Genomic DNA, 19,810 nt, shown 5'->3' with positions numbered 1-19,810 from the left:
ACCCCGCTTGATCTGTCTCATCCTCTCAGACTGCACTCGACAGCCAGGCCTTTAAGGGATGCTTACAAGGGATCTTTACACGTTCCTACAATCAAATTAGTGCACCACGCAAACATCAGAGACCGGTCATTCTCTACAGCAGGCCCTTCCATGTGGAACGCCATGCCTCCGGACCTCAGACTGGAGACTTGTCTAACAACTTTTAAAAAGAAACTAAAGACATGGCTGTTCAGCCAAGTCTTCCCCACCACAAACTCCATTGCCTGATCTAGAATTGTTCACCACACATCTCTGTAAACAAAATTTTGCCAAATTTTTCATGCCTAATATCCATTAAAGAGAGGTTGACTCCTAGCCCCCTCCACTGTATATAGTATTTATTCTATTTTATATATTTATTGCTCCATTCACCCCTTCTTTATTTTCCTACTCCAAGTTAAGGCTTCCTTGTTATAATGTAACTGTATGCTCTGTATCTCTTGTTGATTGGTTAATTGTATATTCTACTTAGTTCATTGTAAACCGAATTGATTTGATTTGTATCAAGAAATTCGGTATATAAAAGCCTTAATAAATAAATAAAATAAAATATTTGATTGGTGTGGAAAATGTATGCATTTTTAAATTAAACTTTTGGCATTTATTTAAAATATAAACTCTCTCTGGGTACAGATGTTTTAAAAGTTTCCCTATAAAGTATCCTTTTTGTTAATACAAGGAGAAGTCAATATTCAAAGCCATTTAAAAGGATAACTTACACATTATCCATCTAAATGGCAAGTTTTTGTATATTCAACCCCTTATCCGGCTAGATTTTAGCCGGGGAGAAAAAAAAGAGGCATTCTGGGGGGCATTTCGGGTAGGAGTTAAGTTATCTGGCTAAATTAAATTATGGGTAACTTAAGCTTCCAGCACATCTTCTGTCAGAAGCTGCCCTGGAAGTGTTGGGAGTGGGTGGGTATGGTATCTCGCTCCCGGCAGGGGTTTGTGAGTGTGGAGAGGGCAGGAGGGGGTCCAGGCGGTGGGGGGTGGGGTGCTCTGCATAGTAGTTAGCCACAACGAGAGGGCAGGGGCAGGGTCCGGGGTGGGAAAATGATTGGGGGGGGGGGTGTTTTAGAGAATGGGTGAATGGGGGATGGGGAGAGGGCCCAATCTGGGCCCTCTCCCCAACCATCTACTTCCAGCACTCATCCAGCTCTCATCCATTTAAGTCCAGCTCTCATCCAGATCCTGATTTCATCCATCTTCCAGCACTCATCCAGCTCTCATCCAGATCCTGATTTCATCCATCTTCCAACACTCATCCAGCTCTCATCCAGATCCTGATTTCATCCATCTACTTCCAGCACTCATCCAGCTCTCATCCATCTACGTCCAGCTCTCATCCATCCACGTCCAGCCATCTAGCACTCAGCCAGCCTCTTCCATTCATGTCTAGCACTCATCCAGCTTTCTTCCGATTGGCGGACCACAGACCACATGCCACACAACAACCTTTGTGTGCCCCTCATTACAGCCCCTAAGGACTCCTTCACACTCAATCAATCACTTTTCCCGCTCAGTTAATTCTCTATTAAGTGCTCCATCCCTCTCAGCTAACACTTCCCGCAGAGACTAGCCTCATCCAGCCATCATCGACTCTCCTTCGTCTTCTTTATTCTTTGGGGCCTCAACTATGATCATGTTCCCTATCCCCATCATCAAAAATCTCTATAATAACCGAAAAAAACGTCCTGACCCTACACTCCCCCAACTTAAGCGTCTGATACCAATTATGACATCCCTTTTCACTCAATTCCTTGGGCTCTCCTTATTCTCACTAACACTCTTTAACGCCCAATCAATGTCGAAAAAAAACACACTTAATCAACGACTATCTCCTGGACTCACAACCGGATATATGTACTATCACAGAAACCTGGTTGAAACCCACAGACCTAGCTCTTATAAATCAACTACCACTCCACCTCTATGATATCTATTCAATACCTAGACCTAAAAAAAGAGGACGGGGACTCTGCTTAGCTGCAAAAAAAAGAGCTGAGACTATCCCTACAGATCTCGATACATACCTCCCGTCTGGAGGTTGCCCTCTTTAGCTCAAAACAGCTCCAAATTTGTCTAATCTACGCTCCGCCCGGCATCCTAGATTCGGATCCATCTCCACTCATTGAGCTCATTGCCAAACACATCAAAAATGACACCCCAGCAGTCATCTTGGGAGACTTTAACCTTCACACTGATGCAATCCCCCTATCCTCCAACTGCGAAATGCTACTATCCTCCTTCAAGGCTATGGGATTCTCACAAATTGTTAAAAGTCCCACACACAAAGCGGGGCACACACTGGACCTTATATTCATAAATTTCGGCCTTACACTATCTTCCCCGCCTCTTTGCTCCCCTATCCCATGGTCAGACCATCTAATGATCACAGCAGATTTCTGTATTACTGACAACCCTGTGTCACCAATCACCAAAACCACAATTCATTACAGGAACTCTTGCTCCATGATAGACCTTAGCTCCCATCTTTCATCGGAACTCACTAACCTCGACCTTTCAGACGCAGAAACAGCCATCTCTACATGGCAGAGCATCACAAACAAGGTGGCAGAAAAACTATGCCCCTTAAAAACTAAAGAGCTCGACCCATCCTGTAAAAACAAAAAACCATGGTTCACTCAAGAACTAAAAAACATCAAACTAGAACTGAGAAAAAAAGAACACGCATGGCGAAAGAGACCATCTAACATTACTCTAAATGAGTACAAAACCCTCATGCACAGCTACAGAAACAACATCCTTCGCACAAAGAGAGATTATTATGCACACAAAATTCACAATTTTGCCTTCGATGCCAAAGCACTGTTCTCATATGTATCAGAGCTCACAAAACCCACTTCACCAGTTATCCCTGATGACCAAGCTCAATCCAGATGCTCTGAACTTGCACAATTCTTCGAAAACAAAATCCTCAGGCTAATAGCACCTCTGGCTACGTGTAATACAGAACCGCCCCCTCTCTACTCCCCCCCCCCCCTCAGCCAGAAAGCAAACCTAGAATCCTTCGAACTCACTTCCTCACTCGAAATTGAATCAATTCTCAAAAAGATGAAACCTTCCACTCATCCGATAGACGCCATTCCATCTAAATTACTACTCACCACCCCAAACATCATTGCAAAGCACTTAGCAGAGATCATCAACCGCTCGCTAACACAAGGATTTGTACCAGACCCGCTGAAACTAGCCACTCTCAAAACCTCTCCTCAAGAAACCCAACCTGAACCCTGCAGACCCAGCCAATTTCCGCCCCATCGCTAACCTACCGTTTGTCGCCAAACTCATGGAGAGAATAGTTAACAAACAGTTGTCAGAATTCCTAGAAGACCACAAGATTCTCACAACAGCCCAATTCGGATTCCGCAAATCCCTCAGCATGAAATCCCTCTTAATCTCATTGACGGACAGAGTCCTTTCCGGCTTGGAGAAAAAGACCCCCTACCTCCTGGCACTTCTCGATATATCTGCAGCTTTCGACACTGTAAAGCATTCTATCCTCATCAACCGGCTCTCAGACATAGGCATCTCAGGATCAGCCCTTGAATGGTTCAGATCATTCCTTAACAATAGGACATACAAGGTCAGAATAAGCAACAAGGAATCACACCCGGTCAAGTCCACTCTTGGAGTCCCACAAGATCCTCCCTCTCCCCAACCCTGTTTAACATTTATCTTCTCCCACTATGTCATCTGCTCTCAAGTCTAAAGATCACACACTTCATATACTCCGACGACGTCCAGATCCTGTTGCCTATCACTGAATCTATCTCCAACACCATCAATTTCTGGAACAACTGTCTACAGTCCATAAATTCCCTCCTCACTAGCCTTAACTTAGTTCTCAATACTGCAAAAATGGAGCTTATGCTGATCACCCTGGATGACAACTGTCAGGCTGCCAACAATCTAATCACACCGCTAATGATCTCCCCCACTCACGTAAGAGACCTTGGCGTTACTATCGACAATAGGCTGAATCTCAAAAAATTTGTCACAAACACTACGAAAGAATGTTTTCACAAGCTACACATATTGAAAAAGCTAAAACCTCTCCTCCACTTTCAGGACTTTAGAACAGTCCTCCAAACTATTCTATTTTCAAAAATTGACTATTGCGACTCTCTGCTAATTGGCCTCCCAGCTATCACCACCAAACCATTACAAATGCTGCAGAACTCAGCTGCCAGGATCCTAACCAACTCTAGTAGAGGAGAACACATCACACCTATTCTAAAGAACCTACACTGGCTCCCTATTAAATGTAGAATCATATTCAAAGTACTAACCATAACCCACAAGACCATTCATTCCCAAACTTCGCTAAATCTAAGTGACCCACTTCGTCCCCACGCATCATCGAGACCAATCAGATCCAGCTACTTAGGCACCTTATATGTATCTCCAGCCAAGTCATCGCTCAAGAAACGTGCATTCTTGACCGCCAGCCCGTCTCACTGGAATGCCCTTCCCACAGACCTTCGGCTAGAAACTTGTAGTCGGACGTTCAAAAAGAAGCTCAAACCTTGGCTTTTCACAAAAGCCGTCACTTAAAGGTTTCTCCCTCAGGGTCAGATTCACGATGATGCGAGATGTCTGACGCCGTAACCATTTAATCTTATAATTTAATCTCATTATTTCCCCGCAAGCAGTATGTTATAATGCATTCATGCTTTTCAAGTCTGCGTAAATCCAAGTTTGTTGAATGTTTATGTTTATTTATATTTTGTATATTTATACTTATATTTATAATTATTTTATTTTATTTTAAGTCGTTCGCTGCTTTATCTATAAGTTCATACGAAGTTAGCCCTGTTATCTGTACCCTCTTGTTTGATGTAATTTCCAACTTTGGTTCTATGTAAACCAACGTGATATGTACTAGTACAGGAACATCGGTATATAAAAGCCTTAAATAAATAAATAAATAAATAAACAAATAAATAAATAAATATGTGGAACCAGGAGCAATTAAAATATTTCAGAGGCGATGTGGGCTGGGGGCGCATGGCCCAGTAAGGCCATCTATGAGACTTGGTGGGTTGGAGAGAGGAAATCGAGCCACAGGTTCCTTTACTTTTTTCTTTTTTTCAATTATTGCACTATGCTACTTAGCTGGATATCCGGTTAAGTAGCAAGTTATCTGGTCACGCAAGGCTGGATAACTTAGCCAGTTCTAATTAAAAATTGGCTAAGTTAGCCAGAACACTTAACCTGTCCCCAAATCACCCCCGGAAGTCCTCTTTTTTTTTTATCTGGCTAGAGTTTAGATGGATAATGACATATCTTGCTAAAATCTAGCTGGATAAGGGGCTGAATAATAAACAAACTTGCCATTTAGATGGATAACTTGCAAGTTATCCTTCTAAATGGCTGAATTTCCATATACACCATCAATTTGTACAAGTAGGAGATAGAAAGCATTTTAAAGTGTTCAGTAAGGCAAAATAAATAAATCGTTGATACTGTTTTATGATCTTTTGGCGGTTCCACCTGGAATTAAAGAATAAGAAAATGTGATTAAGGAGAGGGTTTGTCTTAGCAAAAAAATAAATAAATAAATGCACACACCGGTTTTGGGGGTCTGAGGAGTCTTCTGCAATGATGCAATGATGAAATTCTATCTGTGATTTGGTGGTTATGGAGAAATGTTACAGGAAGATGGCTTGCCCAAGTGTAAAAAAAGATGTCTGGACATATGGGATGATTACATAAAATCCCTGCTACATAGAGGCCAAATTATGGTGATTAATAATGTTTAAGGAATAAAACAGGGGTCCACATTCCTCCACTTTCCCTATGAGAGGAATGGGTTGATGGTATGACCCTGTTTGGGCTGCCCTAGAGCTGGGTGGGAAGGGAGGGCAGTAGGTGAAAAAAGTAAAATACTAAATGTTTTTTGAATACTGCTTACGGGCATAGTGTGTAAAAGAATTTATTATGTACTGCTTTATATGTACAATAAAAAGATTGAAATATAAAGTACAGAATAAATACATATACAGAACTATGTAAGACCATCTGTGAATTCTGAAGTCAGGGCACCCTCCTGTGGAACTCTCAGGTAATACTTCTGCTGAAATATTTCAGGAATGGAACATGGCTTGGTCATTAAATTATTTGCCATAATTAACGACCCTGATGAACGCTCAAACTGTAAATAAGGCAGAAAGGTGCAGCACATTTATTAGAGAGAGAGTAATATCCAGAAACATTTTGAGTAGGCACAAGATTAAAACGTGTTTGTATTACAATGGCATGTCAAGGCTTTGCCAACACTGCAATTCCTATCCATTCACTCACACCAGAGCAGCACTAGCTCTGCCCAACCTGCTGGGAGATTCCAGGGCTCCAGCTGCACAACAGAGCAGCAGGAAACCAAAAACTAACAGAGCCTGACTTCAGAGCTGGGACAAATGGTTGAACCGATTTTAAAAGAAAAAAATGACTGAACATATAGAAAGACATGGTTTATGGGACATAGCCAACATGGACTTACCCAGCGGAAATCTTGCCTCACCAATTTTCTACATTTTTTGAAGGGTGAATAAACATGTGGATAATGGTGAGCTGGTGGATATAGTGTATCTGGATTTTCAGAAGACTTTTGATAAAGTCCCTCATGAGAGACTCATCAGGAAACTAAGGGGTAGATTTTAATTTTTTTATTTTAGATTTATATTCCGCTTTTCGCACTTTTTTTTTTCAGCGCTTCAAAGTGGATTTCATTCAGGTATTGTAGGTATTTCCCTATCCCCAGAGGGCTTACAATCTAAGTTTGTACCTGAGGCAATGGAGGGTAAAGTGACTTGCCAAGGAGCGACAACAGGACTCAAAACCTGGTCTCCTGGCTCATAGCCCACTGCTCTAACCAAATTATTACATGGATGCGCCAATTTTATAACGCGCATGCATATTATAAAATCGGGTGGCTGTGCACACATGTGCGGTGCGCGCAATGGGGAGTGAACATTTGCAATTTCTGCGCAGTGATGCAATCCGGGCTTCCCCAGTTCCCTCCCAGTCCACTCCAATTAAGGAACTTCCCTAACCCCCTGCCTAACCTTCCTTCCCCTTCCCCTATCCTCCCCATCCCCTAAAACTAATTTACCTTGCCTGATTTTTCTTATTTTATTACTTGCTGCTCCTCAGGATCAGAAGTAATTTATGCACACCAGCCACGGCGGGCTGCCGGCATGCACTTCCGCTGTCCCGGCTGGCCTCTGTCCCACCCAGACTATGCCCCCCCAGCCCACCCCTTTGAAGAGGCCCAGCACTTGTGCGCAATCCGGGGTTTACGCACGCACACAGGCCTTTTAAAATCTGCCCCTAAATGTCAGGGGATAGGGGGCAATGTCCTCTTGTGGACTGCAAACTGTTTAAAAGACAGGAAAACAGAGACTAGGGTTAAATGGTCAGTTTTCTGAATGGAGGAAGGTAAATTGTGGGTTGCCCCAGGGATCTGAACTGGGACCAGTACTTTTTAATATATTTTTAAATGATCTAGAAAAGGGAATGAGGTGATCAAATTTGCAGATGACACAAAATTATATCCCGGACAACTCATAACCGCCTCCAATTCCTTTAACAATGCTTCCATTTGGTTCTGTAAATAATCACTAAGTTATTTATCTTATCCCCATACAGTTCTTTTACTCCTCCCCGTTCTTCTTTTCCTCCTCTCCCAGTTCTATACCCCTGTTTTTTGTAACTGCTCCCCCTCGCACCAGTTTAGTTCTACTGTTCGATTCACCCCTTGTTTCTATGTAAACCAGCATGATGTGACCTGGTCATGAATGCCGGTATATAAAAAAATCTAAATAAATAAATAAAATAAATAATATCAAGTGGATTGTGAGAAATTGCAGGAGGCCCTTGTGAGACTGGGAGACTGGGCATCCAAATGGCAAATGAAATTTAATGTAGACACATGCAAAGTGATGCACATAGAGAAAAATAATCTAAGCTGTAGTTACAAGGTTAGGTTCCACGTCAGGTGTCGCCACTCAGTGAAAGGATCCAGGCATCACTGTGGGCAATACATTGAAATCCTTGGCTTAGGAAAGGAACGGAGAATATCATAATATCTCTGTATCATTCCATAGTGCAACCACACCTACATAACTGTATGAAATTCTGGTTGGCCTTTCTCAAAAAAGATGTAGCTGAACTGGAAAAGGTACAGAGAAGGGTGATCAAAATGATAAAGGATATGCTCCTTTAAGAAAAAAAAGCTTAAGAGGTTAGGGCTCCTCAGCTTGGAAAGGAGACGGCTGTGGGGAGATATGATTAGAGGTCTGAAAACTCATGAGTGGAGGGGGGATCCAAGATGGCATCTGTGTTTGTGCCTTTTTAAAGTTGGGTTTAGTAGTGCTGCTGTTTTTCCTATTTTTCTCTTCTGTTTATTTTATTTATATTCCACAGCACTTCAAAGTGGATTCTATTCAGGTACTGTAGGTATTTCCCTATCCCCAGTGGGCTTATAATCTAAGTTTGAACCTGAGGTAATAGAGGGTAAAGTGACTTGCCCAAGGTCACAAGGAGTGACAGTGGGACTCAAACACTGGTCTCCTGGTTTACAGCCCACTGCTCTAACCACTAGGCTACTCCTCCACTCTTCACCTCTCTGAAAGGGTTGTTGGTTATGTGCCAGTAGGTTATTGTCATTGGGGTTTTTTTGTTATTAGACATCCTTATAAGTGCTTTATTAGATGGCAAAATGTTTCCCATGTTTTCTATGAACCAGCTCAGTTGCACTTCTTTTTAGATTTACATTAGTCTGTGGGTGGGGGTAGTAATGGGGCTGTATTCAGTAGGTTCTCTGCACTCTTTAAGTAATTATTGTCAGGATGGTATTACGTTTCATGGCTCGTGGAGCCTATCTGCGAGCTGCGCCATTCACCCCAACACCACCAGTCACCTGGGCCTCCCTCCTGTAGTGGACGCCAATCTCCTCCTTTGCAGCAGGATGTCGCCTCAGCCATCTGCACGCATCCTTAGGTGCATGCACGGCCAGCCTCACCAGATTTAAGGGCCCATGACAGGAGCAGGCTGCAGCACCCCCATGATGTCACTTCCAGAGCCCTGTTTAAGGACTTTCCTGCTGCCTTCTCTTTGCCTCAGCAACGGGTTACCAGCATCTAGTGTGCAGTGTGAGTTGCTGCTTCATTCTGCATTCCTGCTCCAGTTCCTACCTTGTCTCTCCAGTTCAGCCTTTTGCATTTGCCCAACCTTGTCTTATCCACCTTTGCCTCCTGTCCTGCCCTGTGGTCGCCATCCATCCCCTTGATTTCCTTGCTTCCCTTGGACTGCCTTCTGGATTTGACCTTAGCCTGGACTTTGACCATTCTTTCCTTCCCCCTGCCTCTAATCTCAGACTGGACTCTGACCATCCTTGTCTGCTGCCAGCCATCAACCTTAGCCTGGACCTTCGCCATTCTCGTCTGCCACCTGCCTCTAACCCTAGTCTGACTCCGGACCTATGCCCTTGCCTACTCCCAAGAGACTCTCGCCATGCCGGCCCCAGGAACCTGAGGGCTCAACCCAAGGGATAGGGGTTGTATAGGTGAAGCTCCTGACCCTGCTCTTCTCAGCCAAGGTCCACCAGCTGTTGGTGAGTACCTACAGGGCCTTCCCTATAGGTTGAGTCAACCTTACTCCAGCAACAAGGGTCCATGAATCTTACAGATGGCATATGTTAATTTTCCTATTTTATTTTTTTTTGCTTCTTGTTCCCTTCCCTTTGTGGTATAATGTTTTTGGATCCCCCAGTTTTGGTTAACTAATGTAACTTTTGAGATGTTTTTTGTTTTTCTTCTTTCTGTAACCTCAATATTGGTTTTCTTTTCAAGTATTGACTTGTTACGAAATTTATAAAGTTAAAAAAAAAATCATGTGTGGATTGGAATGGGTAAATGCAAATTGGTTTACTGTTTCAAAAAATATAGACTAGGGGAAATTCCTTGAAGTCACTAAGTAGCACATTTAAAACAAATCAAAGTAAATATTTTTTTGCTCAACTCACAATTAAGCTCTGGAATTCAATGCCAGAGGATGAGTTAAAGGTAGTTAATGCAGTTGATTTAGAAAAGGTTTGAAAAAGATCCTGGAAGAAAAGTCCATAAACTATTATTAACCAGGTAGAATTGGAGAAAGCCATTGCTTATTCCTAGATGTAGGCAGCATGGAATCTAGCTACTATCTGGAATCCTGCCAGGTACTTGTGACCTGGATCAGCCACTGTTGGAAACAGGATACTGGGGTTCATTAATCCTTGGTCTGATCCCATATGGTAGTTCATATATTAGCTTGGCCCCTTTTCGGAATGAATAATAAAGCTTTATGCATCTGACTTCAACTGCTTTGTGGCATGGAATGTCCCCAAAATAGGAGACAGACACAAACAAGTGCAAACTGGCTTGCACTAGCCATAGACTTAGGGCCTATGTTAGCGAAGCCTTCTTCCAATGGAACCAAACAGGCTAAACAATTTAAAATGTCGATCTTTAATAAGTGGTGGGGAAAACTAACAGTATATTGGTATTATATATGCATAGTTACAATTTATTTGAGTTGGCTACCTTCAAAAACAAACTCCAAATGCATTTGTTCAAGCTCACCTTCCCTTAATGCAGTGTCCAGTTTTTGGCCGTCCTTCATATCGCTATGGACTGCCTCCTACTGGTGTAGATGGTTACGTTTTGTAAGGCACCCAATAAATGCCGAAAATCAATTCATGTGTAACAGTTTTCCAGTGCTTTTTTTCCAATATGCTTTCATGCAGCTCTGGATTATGATCATGAAACCCCAACGTGTGAGGTCCTCCCCAGATTTCTGTGCAGCTTGTGACTGGAGGTTAAGGTTTTGCACCTGTCTCTAGCTATAATGTCCGCATGTGACTGAATGGTTTCATTACTCGCCAGGGCTCGGTTTCCTGAAAAGACTATTTTCATTAATTAATTTATGGCTATTCAGTTGGCAGCAGAGCTCTGAATATTCGTTAGAGATTCTTGCTCTGACTGCAAGTCAAGGGAGGCACACACAATGCAGCCAGTATAAAGAAATTTTATTTCTTAATCCAAAGAAAGAATTCTTGCTTTAACGGATGTATTTTTATAGTGCTTGCAAGTAGATATTGCATTTAATTGTATTATTGGACCTGGAGATTATTGCTTCATGCAGAGGAATCCCATGCCGGGAGACGTGCTACACAGGCCATGACCACCCTGTCTCCAGTTAGAGGAGAAGATTCCCAGCTTATAACGAAAATATGCAAAGGAAAGCAAGAGAGGTGGAGAAAGAGATGATCAATGTTTCCGCACTCCCTGCCTTTTTGTTGGATCTGTCAGTCTTGAATCCCCATACTGTAGAAACCTTCACACCAGTGATCCTCCATCACCCCAAATTAGCAACTAAGTGGCATACAGTGTTGGCTTGCAGATGACTTCCACAAGTTGTCCAACACCGTGAAGTAAACGACAGAGAGATGATTGAACTTTAATTTTACCACACTGGTGCAAAGACTTAACTAGTGAGAAGCCTGGGAATTATAGGACTCACTTCACTGATGCTTAAGCCACAACCTGTACACATGCGGCATACACTCACAACACAACTATAAACCTGTCATGTTTTTAACACAAGCTTCATATACTGTACAGCAAGAACCCACATTTTCCCCTCTTCATCCTGGCCAAACATACTGCCCCCTCTATAGTCCCTCCTCCCTCTAACCACTTACCCTTGCAGTCTCTCTCCTTTCCCCCCTCCACCCCCCCCCCCCCCCCCACACACACACACACACACAAACTTCAGAGTAATAATGCGTTCAAGCCTGTGGATTCTACCTCTTGGCAACTGAGTTACATGTACACACTTCAGATATGAAATATCTGCAGTGCTTATAAAGCAAGGCTCCGCTTCCCCTATTTATTTATTTATTTATTTATTTAGTATTCCGCTTTTTGACACTTCAAAGCGGATTACATTTAGGTACTGCGGGTATTTCCATCTCTGCTGTTTCAACTCAGGGCAAGCTAGATTATCCTCTCTCTTTCTAATGGCGGAGCTTAGCTAACCAATTACAGCAAGGCAGGAATTTACAGAACCAGAACAGAAGCTCAGATACACCAAAAAATTCAGTGCTGGAGTCCCAGTGTGCCACTGCTGCTCCAGCCACAGAAGAAAGTAACACTTGCCATGATGAACCAGAGGGCACATCTACACAAGGAGGCCTACGAGTCTCAATTTAAAAATACAGCAGAACCAGCAACCTTAGAGGCCCATTTACTAAAGCACATTAACGCGCATTAAAAACCTGCATTACCTAACCCAGGCACTTGACATGGATTAAATGGATATTAACATTAGTGCATAACATCCTAGCATAATAGAAAGAATATCTAAATGAACCATATTGCAAGCAAATGCATGCTAAACATTTCATTAATACTGATATGCAGTTAGTGCAAATTGTGCTAAGGAACATGGTTCCCTCCTACATCAATCTTTGTATTCAAGATATCAGAAAATTAGGACTGGGGAGGGGCTGGCACCTCTGATGTCATTTGGAGAAAGAAGTACCAGCCTTTGTGATCTGGCATTTGAGGGAGGGAGTGACTGACACCTATAATGTTATTTGGGGGGGGGGGGGGAGAAGTGGCACCTATGATCTGTGGCTTGGGTGGGGGAAGGTCACCAGCACCTATGATCTCTGACTTTGGAAGGGGGAGGGATGGATCTTTGATGTCACTTGGGAGGGAGAGGTAGGGCAGAGGAAGAATCAATTTGTTGCAGCCCCTAATAGTGACCTGGGGGGGGGGGGGGGAGGATTGGATCTCCCAGCGGGGCACTGGTAATTCATCAGCAATAGAGAAATCACAAAAACATTTTTAATGCCAGATTTGCTGAAGGCTTTAAGCCCTTTAGTAAACCTAGCATTGAAATCAGGTCTAATGCATACATTAAAAATCAGACATTAATGTGGGGTTACAGCCGATTTTAATACCTCCTAGTAAAAAAGACCCTTAATGTGCCAATAGACAGGTCGATACTGTAACGTGCGGTTGAAGATTTCCCGTCTGTAACGTGCTGGGAGCGCACAATTCGGACGCGTAAGGCGATCCAGCGATACAGTCTCCAGTTTCACGCGTCCTTAGCGCTTCTTAAAACAGACACATAACCCTTTCCGCACGCAGCATGTATATGATATGTAAATGAACGAATTAGCTGTATAATGAAGGAATTAGCTATTCCCCTCCGATACTGTAACGCGCGCCCCGACTATCGCTGCCATTTTGCCCCGCGTTTAACCTGCTAACTTACCGCCTACCCCTACCCCTGCGTTAGAGGCAGGGGTAAGGGTAGGCGGAAAGCTTTCCCCCAGCCCCCTCTCACCTGCCCTGGCCGCGTCCATGGATGCTGGCCTCCGGGGCAGCCCCAGTCCTCCCCCCTCCTCCCAAAGAAAAAAAAAAGCGAAAAAAAGAAGTTGCGAGAGAGAGGGGAGAGGACGGCAATCCTACGCTCGGCGACTTACTTTTGCAGCCCCCCTCCTCCGGACAACGTGGCTTCCCCCGTGCCAGTTCCCCCTCCTCCCGAAGCAGGGCGCGAAAAGCAGCCTTGCTCCGGGAGGAGGGAAGAAGGGACTGGCAGTGTAAAGCGGCGAAGCGACTTACTTTTTGCAGCCCCTTCCGGACATCGGACGACCTCTCCTGCCTCCAGCTGCTCGCGAAGATGGACGCCTGCACGGCCGCTGAAGACGTGACTTCACGACGTTTGGCGTCAGGCATGTGACGTCACGTCTTCAGCGGCCGTGCAGGCGTCCATCTTCGCGAGCAGCTGGAGGCAGGAGAGGTCATCCGATGTCCGGAAGGTGCTGCAAAAGGTAAGTCGCTTCGCCGCTTTACACTGCCAGTCCCTTCTTCCCTCCTCCCGGAGCAAGGCTGCTTTTCGCGCCCTGCTTCGGGAGGAGGGAAGAAGGGACTGGCAGTGTAAAGCGACGAAGCGACTCACCTTTTGCAGCATCTTCCGGACATCGGACGACCTCTCCTGCTGCTTGCGAAGATGGACGCCTGCACGGCCACTGAAGACGTGACGTCACATGCCGTGACGCCAAACGTCGTGACGTCACGTCTTCAGCGGCCGTGCAGGCGTCCATCTTCGCGAGCAGCTGGAGGCAGGAGAGGTCGTCCAATGTCCAGAGGGGGCTGCAAAAGTAAGTCGCTTCGCGCTTTTCGCGCCCTGCTTCAGGAGGAGGGGAAGGGGAACTGGCACGGGGGAAGCCACGATGTCCGGAGGAGGGGGCTGCAAAAGTAAGTCGCCGAGCGTAGGATTGCCGTCCTCTCCCCTCTCTCTCTCGCAACTTTTTTTTTCACTTTTTTTTTTGCTTCGGGAGGAGGGGAGAGGGGACGGCAATCCCGACTTCCTGGTAACTGTCATTTCAAATGACATTTGAAATGACAGATACCAGCGTGGCCGTGAAGCGTTAGGCCCGAGCACCCAGGTTATTGTATAGGCGCTCTATACAGTAAAATGGGTTGCGCGGGCCTAACGCTTCCCTAACACTTCGCAGACGTGGCTTGCATTTGCATGCAATTAGAAGAGAGTATCGAGCGGTAGGTGAAGAGAACTGTGCGTGCGGGGAATGAGGGTGCGCCAGGCACTGCCGCACTCTTTCTACCGCGGCCTTAGAGTATCGACCTGAGAGAGAGGAGCTCAGCTGCATCAATCCAGAACAAAATAAATATAGCTGTACCAAGACAGGAGCAGCTGAAGCTGCCGAACATTAGTATCCGTTATCACATACAGAGGAAATGCATACACACACGCTCACTGGGATGTCCAACATGGCTAGTGCAAAGTCCAAAAACAAGCACACAGACACACAGGTGCTCGCAGAGGTATAAAAACTAGGGATGTGAATCGTTTTAGGACGATTAAAATTATCGTCCGATAATTTTAATATCGTCTTAAACCGTTATGGAACACAATACAATACAGATTCTAACGATTTATCGTTATAAATCGTTAGAATCGTGAGCCGGCACACTAAAACCCCCTAAAACCCACCCCCGACCCTTTAAATTAAATCCCCCACCCTCCCGAACCCCCCCCCAAATAACTTAAATAACCTGCGGGTCCAGCGGCGGTCCGGAACGGCAGCGGTCCGGAACGGGCTCCTGCTCTGAATCTTGTCGTCTTCAGCCGGCGCCATTTTCCAAAATGGCGCCGAAAAATGGCGGCGGCCATAGACGAAAAAGATTGGACGGCAGGAGGTCCTTCCGGACCCCCGCTGGACTTTTGGCAAGTCTCGTGGGGGTCAGGAGGCCCCCCACAAGCTGGCCAAAAGTTCCTGGAGGTCCAGCGGGGGTCAGGGAGCGATTTCCCGCCGCGAATCGTTTTCGTACGGAAAATGGCGCCGGCAGGAGATCGACTGCAGGAGGTCGTTCAGCGAGGGTTCCGGCGCCTCGCTGAACGACCTCCTGCAGTCGATCTCCTGCCGGCGCCATTTTCCGTACGAAAACGATTCGCGGCGGGAAATCGCTCCCTGACCCCCGCTGGACCTCCAGGAACTTTTGGCCAGCTTGTGGGGGGCCTCCTGACCCCCACGAGACTTGCCAAAAGTCCAGCGGGGGTCCGGAAGGACCTCCTGCCGTCCAATCTTTTTCGTCTATGGCCGCCGCCATTTTTCGGCGCCATTTTGGAAAATGGCGCCGGCTGAAGACGACAAGATTCAGAGCAGGAGCCCGTTCCGGACCGCTGCCGTTCCGGACCGCCGCTGGACCCGCAGGTTATTTAAGTTATTTGGGGGGGGGTTCGGGAGGGTGGGGGATTTAATTTAAAGGGTCGGGGGTGGGTTTTAGGGGGTTTTAATGTGCCGGTTTTTCGATTTTTCGATTTTTCGATTTTTAACGATTTTTAACGATTTTTCACGATATTTTACCCCCCCAAACGGCAACAATACGATTCCCTCCCCCTCCCAGCCGAAATCGATCGTTAAGACGATCGAGGACACGATTCACATCCCTAATAAAAACAACTGCTGTGCCCTCCCTGATAGAAATGTAAAAAAACAACAATTCTACAAAATCCAGGGGAGAGGACAAAGTTAAACAGTTAGACACATTTAAGAATGGAAACAATCAGAAAAAGAGCATTTTCTGCCCAAACTGTATTTGTTTTTAAATAATGTAGCACTTCAGTAGAATTCAGTGATGAGTTGGAGTTGATAAATAAAGAGTCCGATGGATACTTTCAGAATATCTCAGTGTCTCCATCCCACTGGCCACCCCCCTTCCACGGTTTGCTCTTTAGGCCGGAGACTGTCTCTCCTGCCTCTGGCTACGCCTCATTTTTCATCCCATCAGCTCCTTGATGACTGTGAAACATGGCTCCCACTTTTCTGTGCGAGATTTGGCAAGCCTGAAATCAAGGAAGACAGAGGGTCAAACCCAAGAATGAAAGCCACTCATCTCTGAGTGGGGATTCATCCCACAGCTCAGTCATGTGAAAGCAACCACGAGAAATTGCAAAGATGAGAGTTGGTAGGGACAGGGCAATAGTAGAGTGGCATATATGCAAAAGACACCGGTGTAAGTCCTTACTCGGACTCCCCAGAAGGGAGCGGGTGAAATCACAGCCCTCGAAGTAATAAAGTCCAAGTATCACTTGTACAATATCATCCACGGGCTGCAGCACAGCAATAAAGACAGCTGCTGTCAACTCCGAAAAACAAAAGCGAGGATAAGCACTCACTCTCACAAAGGTTGCTGTCATCATTTTGGACTCTTCCCAACCAAGGCAACCGGACAGTGCAAAAAATACTAGCAGCTGTTTACGAACAGGAGCAAATGTGTGAAACACGAGGAGCAAGTGTGGATCTGGATATGGGTAAGGCTTCCATGGCATGTTAGCTACTGTAACTTACTATCTAAATCAATGGGGTTTAGGAACAGAGCTGGTGAAGTGGTATCGAGAGAAGAAACAATAGCAAATAACACAGAAAGTAGAAAGAAAGTGACAAAGGAAAGAGGCAGTAAATACAGAGAGAAGGGTAAACATAGGTAGGACAGGACCCCATGTCTCTACACCATCTCGTGTTCTTGATATTTTTGTCTGATTATTTATTTATTTATTTATTTATTTATTTATTTAGGTGTTTTATATACCGTCGTTCCAAATGTAGATCACAACGGTTTACAAGATCCGCATACATATTCATGATTAGGGGATCCTCTGGACTAAAACTAAAATAAAACCATTCTGCCCTGCCAGCTTACAAAGCTGAGATGCAGCGTGACAGGAGAAAACTGTTTACCTGTAGCATCACCGATACAGTCCACAATGCAGCTTGCAATAAGAGAAAGGAAGAGACACCATGAAGTTTAACAATGCTCCGCTTAGTAGCATCTCAGCAGGAAAGAGGGTAATTTCATTACCACCTGACAATACGATGAGGGGAGTGCAAAGTCCCATTACTACCAGCCCAGAGGGGAAAATCAAGTCCCATTATTACCAGCAAATGCTGCACAGGGAACAATCAAATCCCATTATTGCCATGCAATGTTGGATGGAAATAATGACCAATCCCACAAAGGAAATAGTCATAAAAACTGGCAGGGAGTCGGAACATTATGCCAATGACTGGTTGCATCTCCTTGCGTGAACGTTAAAGTCATTCCAGCTTTTTTTTTATATAAACTTAAGATGCATTTTGTCTCTTAATTGCACAAGTATACCAAAATGTTTTCTGTATGGCAGGCAGGGCTTATTAAGCGCCTCAACAAGGCAGAATGGCTCACACTATTATGCAATGGAATCAACATTCACGGACACACTTGTGCAAGGAGACTGAGAATGGTAGCAGTGGTAAATGGTAAATGGTTGGTCTTCACCCAATAAAAATTCAGAGATCATGAACTCTCATCCAGCAGCTCCAAATTACCCCTAAAGATCAGAGTCAGTGAGGACTGGTGCATAATCCCCCTTCAGGTAATACAAAAATGGAGGTAATAGAAAACACAATTCCCTAGCAATTGTGCAGCAAACCAAAAAACTAAAGGGAATCAATTTAACTGAGCAATAAAGCACATTTGATTATAAGTCTCAATTTAATATTTTTAACCAAGACATTTTTGCACAAAAGTTTCACATATCAAACAATGTACATATTCCAATAACCCTCAGACCTCCAAGCCCTATAAAATTAAAAACATAACTCAGACATACCTCACATCAAACCCAATCTTACAGCATTCTTCACCACATGCATACCAAAATAAAACTTTTAATGAGTGATCTTTCTTACAAAAGAGAACCTAAACAAATATACATATTAATTTTCAGTTTATATCACTCTTAACCACAACCCTCACAAAACAGATACAATGTAATGTATACAAAATTAGTTTTGAATGTATCAACTAGTGTATTCAGTCTCTTTCCAAGATGAACCCCAACAGAGGCCACTGTTTCGCTAAATTAGCTTCATCAGGGGGCTTTGTTGGTCAATCACATCAATGCCAAGAAAGTTATGCAACAATAATTCATTTAACAACGGAGTAGAGGGCTCTTCTCTGGTCTGGAGTAGAGGGCTCTTCTCTGGTCTGCTTTCTGGAGGGGAAAGACAGGAGTGTACATAGTCCCAGGCCCAGCAGCTCAATGTGTCCTCATGACTTAGGTTTCAGCTGACAGCAGAGAGGAGGAAGGAGTCATCCAAAGCTCCAGTCAGGCCAGAATACTTTGTGGCAAGAGAAAGGGGGTAAATGCTGAAAGGGGATGAGAGAAGGGAGTGAATGTAGTTGATGAATACTTGGGGGAGCAGTGAATGAAATGAATGCTTAAAGGAGAAGTGGTATAAGAGGGGGTGAATGCTGCAAGAGTAGGAGAGAACAGTACAAGGAGAAGTTTATGATGTGGAGAAGATGAGAGCTGAATATTGTTTCCCTCCCTATTTCTCTGAAGTTAGCAATGAAATTGGACTGGCTGACACCTTATTCCTCTCTAAGGTCCATGCTGCCATATATTTTGCAAAAGTGTGGGGGAAGAGGAGGTGGTATGAGAGAGCCGGAGATGAGGATAGAAAGGGTTCAAAAGAAAAGGTTAAGGCAGTGGAAGGATGGGAGAAAGCCGGGGGGAGGGTATATATGCAAAATTGTCAGCAGTAGGAAATGGAGGGAGGGTGAAAAAACAGAAATAGCATAAGGGTGAGGCAGAGATGGTGATGAGGATGTGTGTATGAGAGGGGGTAAAAGGAAAGGGAGGGTGAGTACTGGTGACAATCAGAGGTAGTGAAGGTAGACGGGAGATTGAGAGAGAGCTAGAGGGGGTGAAGGGGGTAAAAAGAGCTAGAAGGGGGTGATGGGTCAAAGGGGAAAATGGAAGCTATAGGTGTGATTGGATGAAGGAATGAGAGAGCCAGGGATGGAGATTGGAGAGGGAAGAATTTGAGAGAGACACATGTGCAAGAAGGGGTAAATGCTTCTGGGGAGAGTGACTTGAAAAGAAGTGAATTTTGGGGGAAAGGTGGTGGGTGTGAGAACCAGAAGGTGTAATGGTAAAGGTTGTATGAGAGAGAGCACTGGAAGAGAGGGATCGGAGAGGGAGAGAGAGAGAGAGTAAGAGGTGGTGGGTGCAGGGGTGTTATTGGTGATAGACACAGGGTGAGGAGAAGTGGATAGAATAGCACATGGGATGGGGAGGGTGCTGAACCTCTGTTAATGTCCTTGTGGTATTTGGGAAATATTATGAT

The 19,810-nt window shown here is 44.7% G+C and overlaps 1 protein-coding gene across 3 annotated transcripts in view; it reads right to left on the bottom strand.

The window, feature by feature from the left end:
- LOC115088259 (low density lipoprotein receptor adapter protein 1-B-like) overlaps nucleotides 1-19,810 on the bottom strand; it is a 127,403-nt gene that overhangs the window by 13,308 nt on the left and 94,285 nt on the right. For 2 of the 3 annotated variants that reach the window (XM_029596361.1, XM_029596363.1), the window contains exon 9: nucleotides 16,099-16,482. The exons of the other annotated variant lie outside the window; for it this stretch is intronic. In XM_029596361.1, coding sequence (XP_029452221.1) covers nucleotides 16,416-16,482 — 67 coding nt within the window. In that variant the 3' untranslated portion in view covers nucleotides 16,099-16,415. Of the gene's footprint in view, nucleotides 1-16,098; nucleotides 16,483-19,810 lie in introns of those variants that run through there. 3 annotated transcript variants of the gene reach the window in all.

Source organism: Rhinatrema bivittatum, chromosome 3 (genome assembly GCF_901001135.1).
Source record: "Rhinatrema bivittatum chromosome 3, aRhiBiv1.1, whole genome shotgun sequence".
Classification (NCBI taxonomy): Eukaryota; Metazoa; Chordata; class Amphibia; order Gymnophiona; family Rhinatrematidae; genus Rhinatrema; species Rhinatrema bivittatum.
Note: the sequence above shows the minus strand (reverse complement) of the source record. Positions and strands in the feature narration are given on the sequence as shown.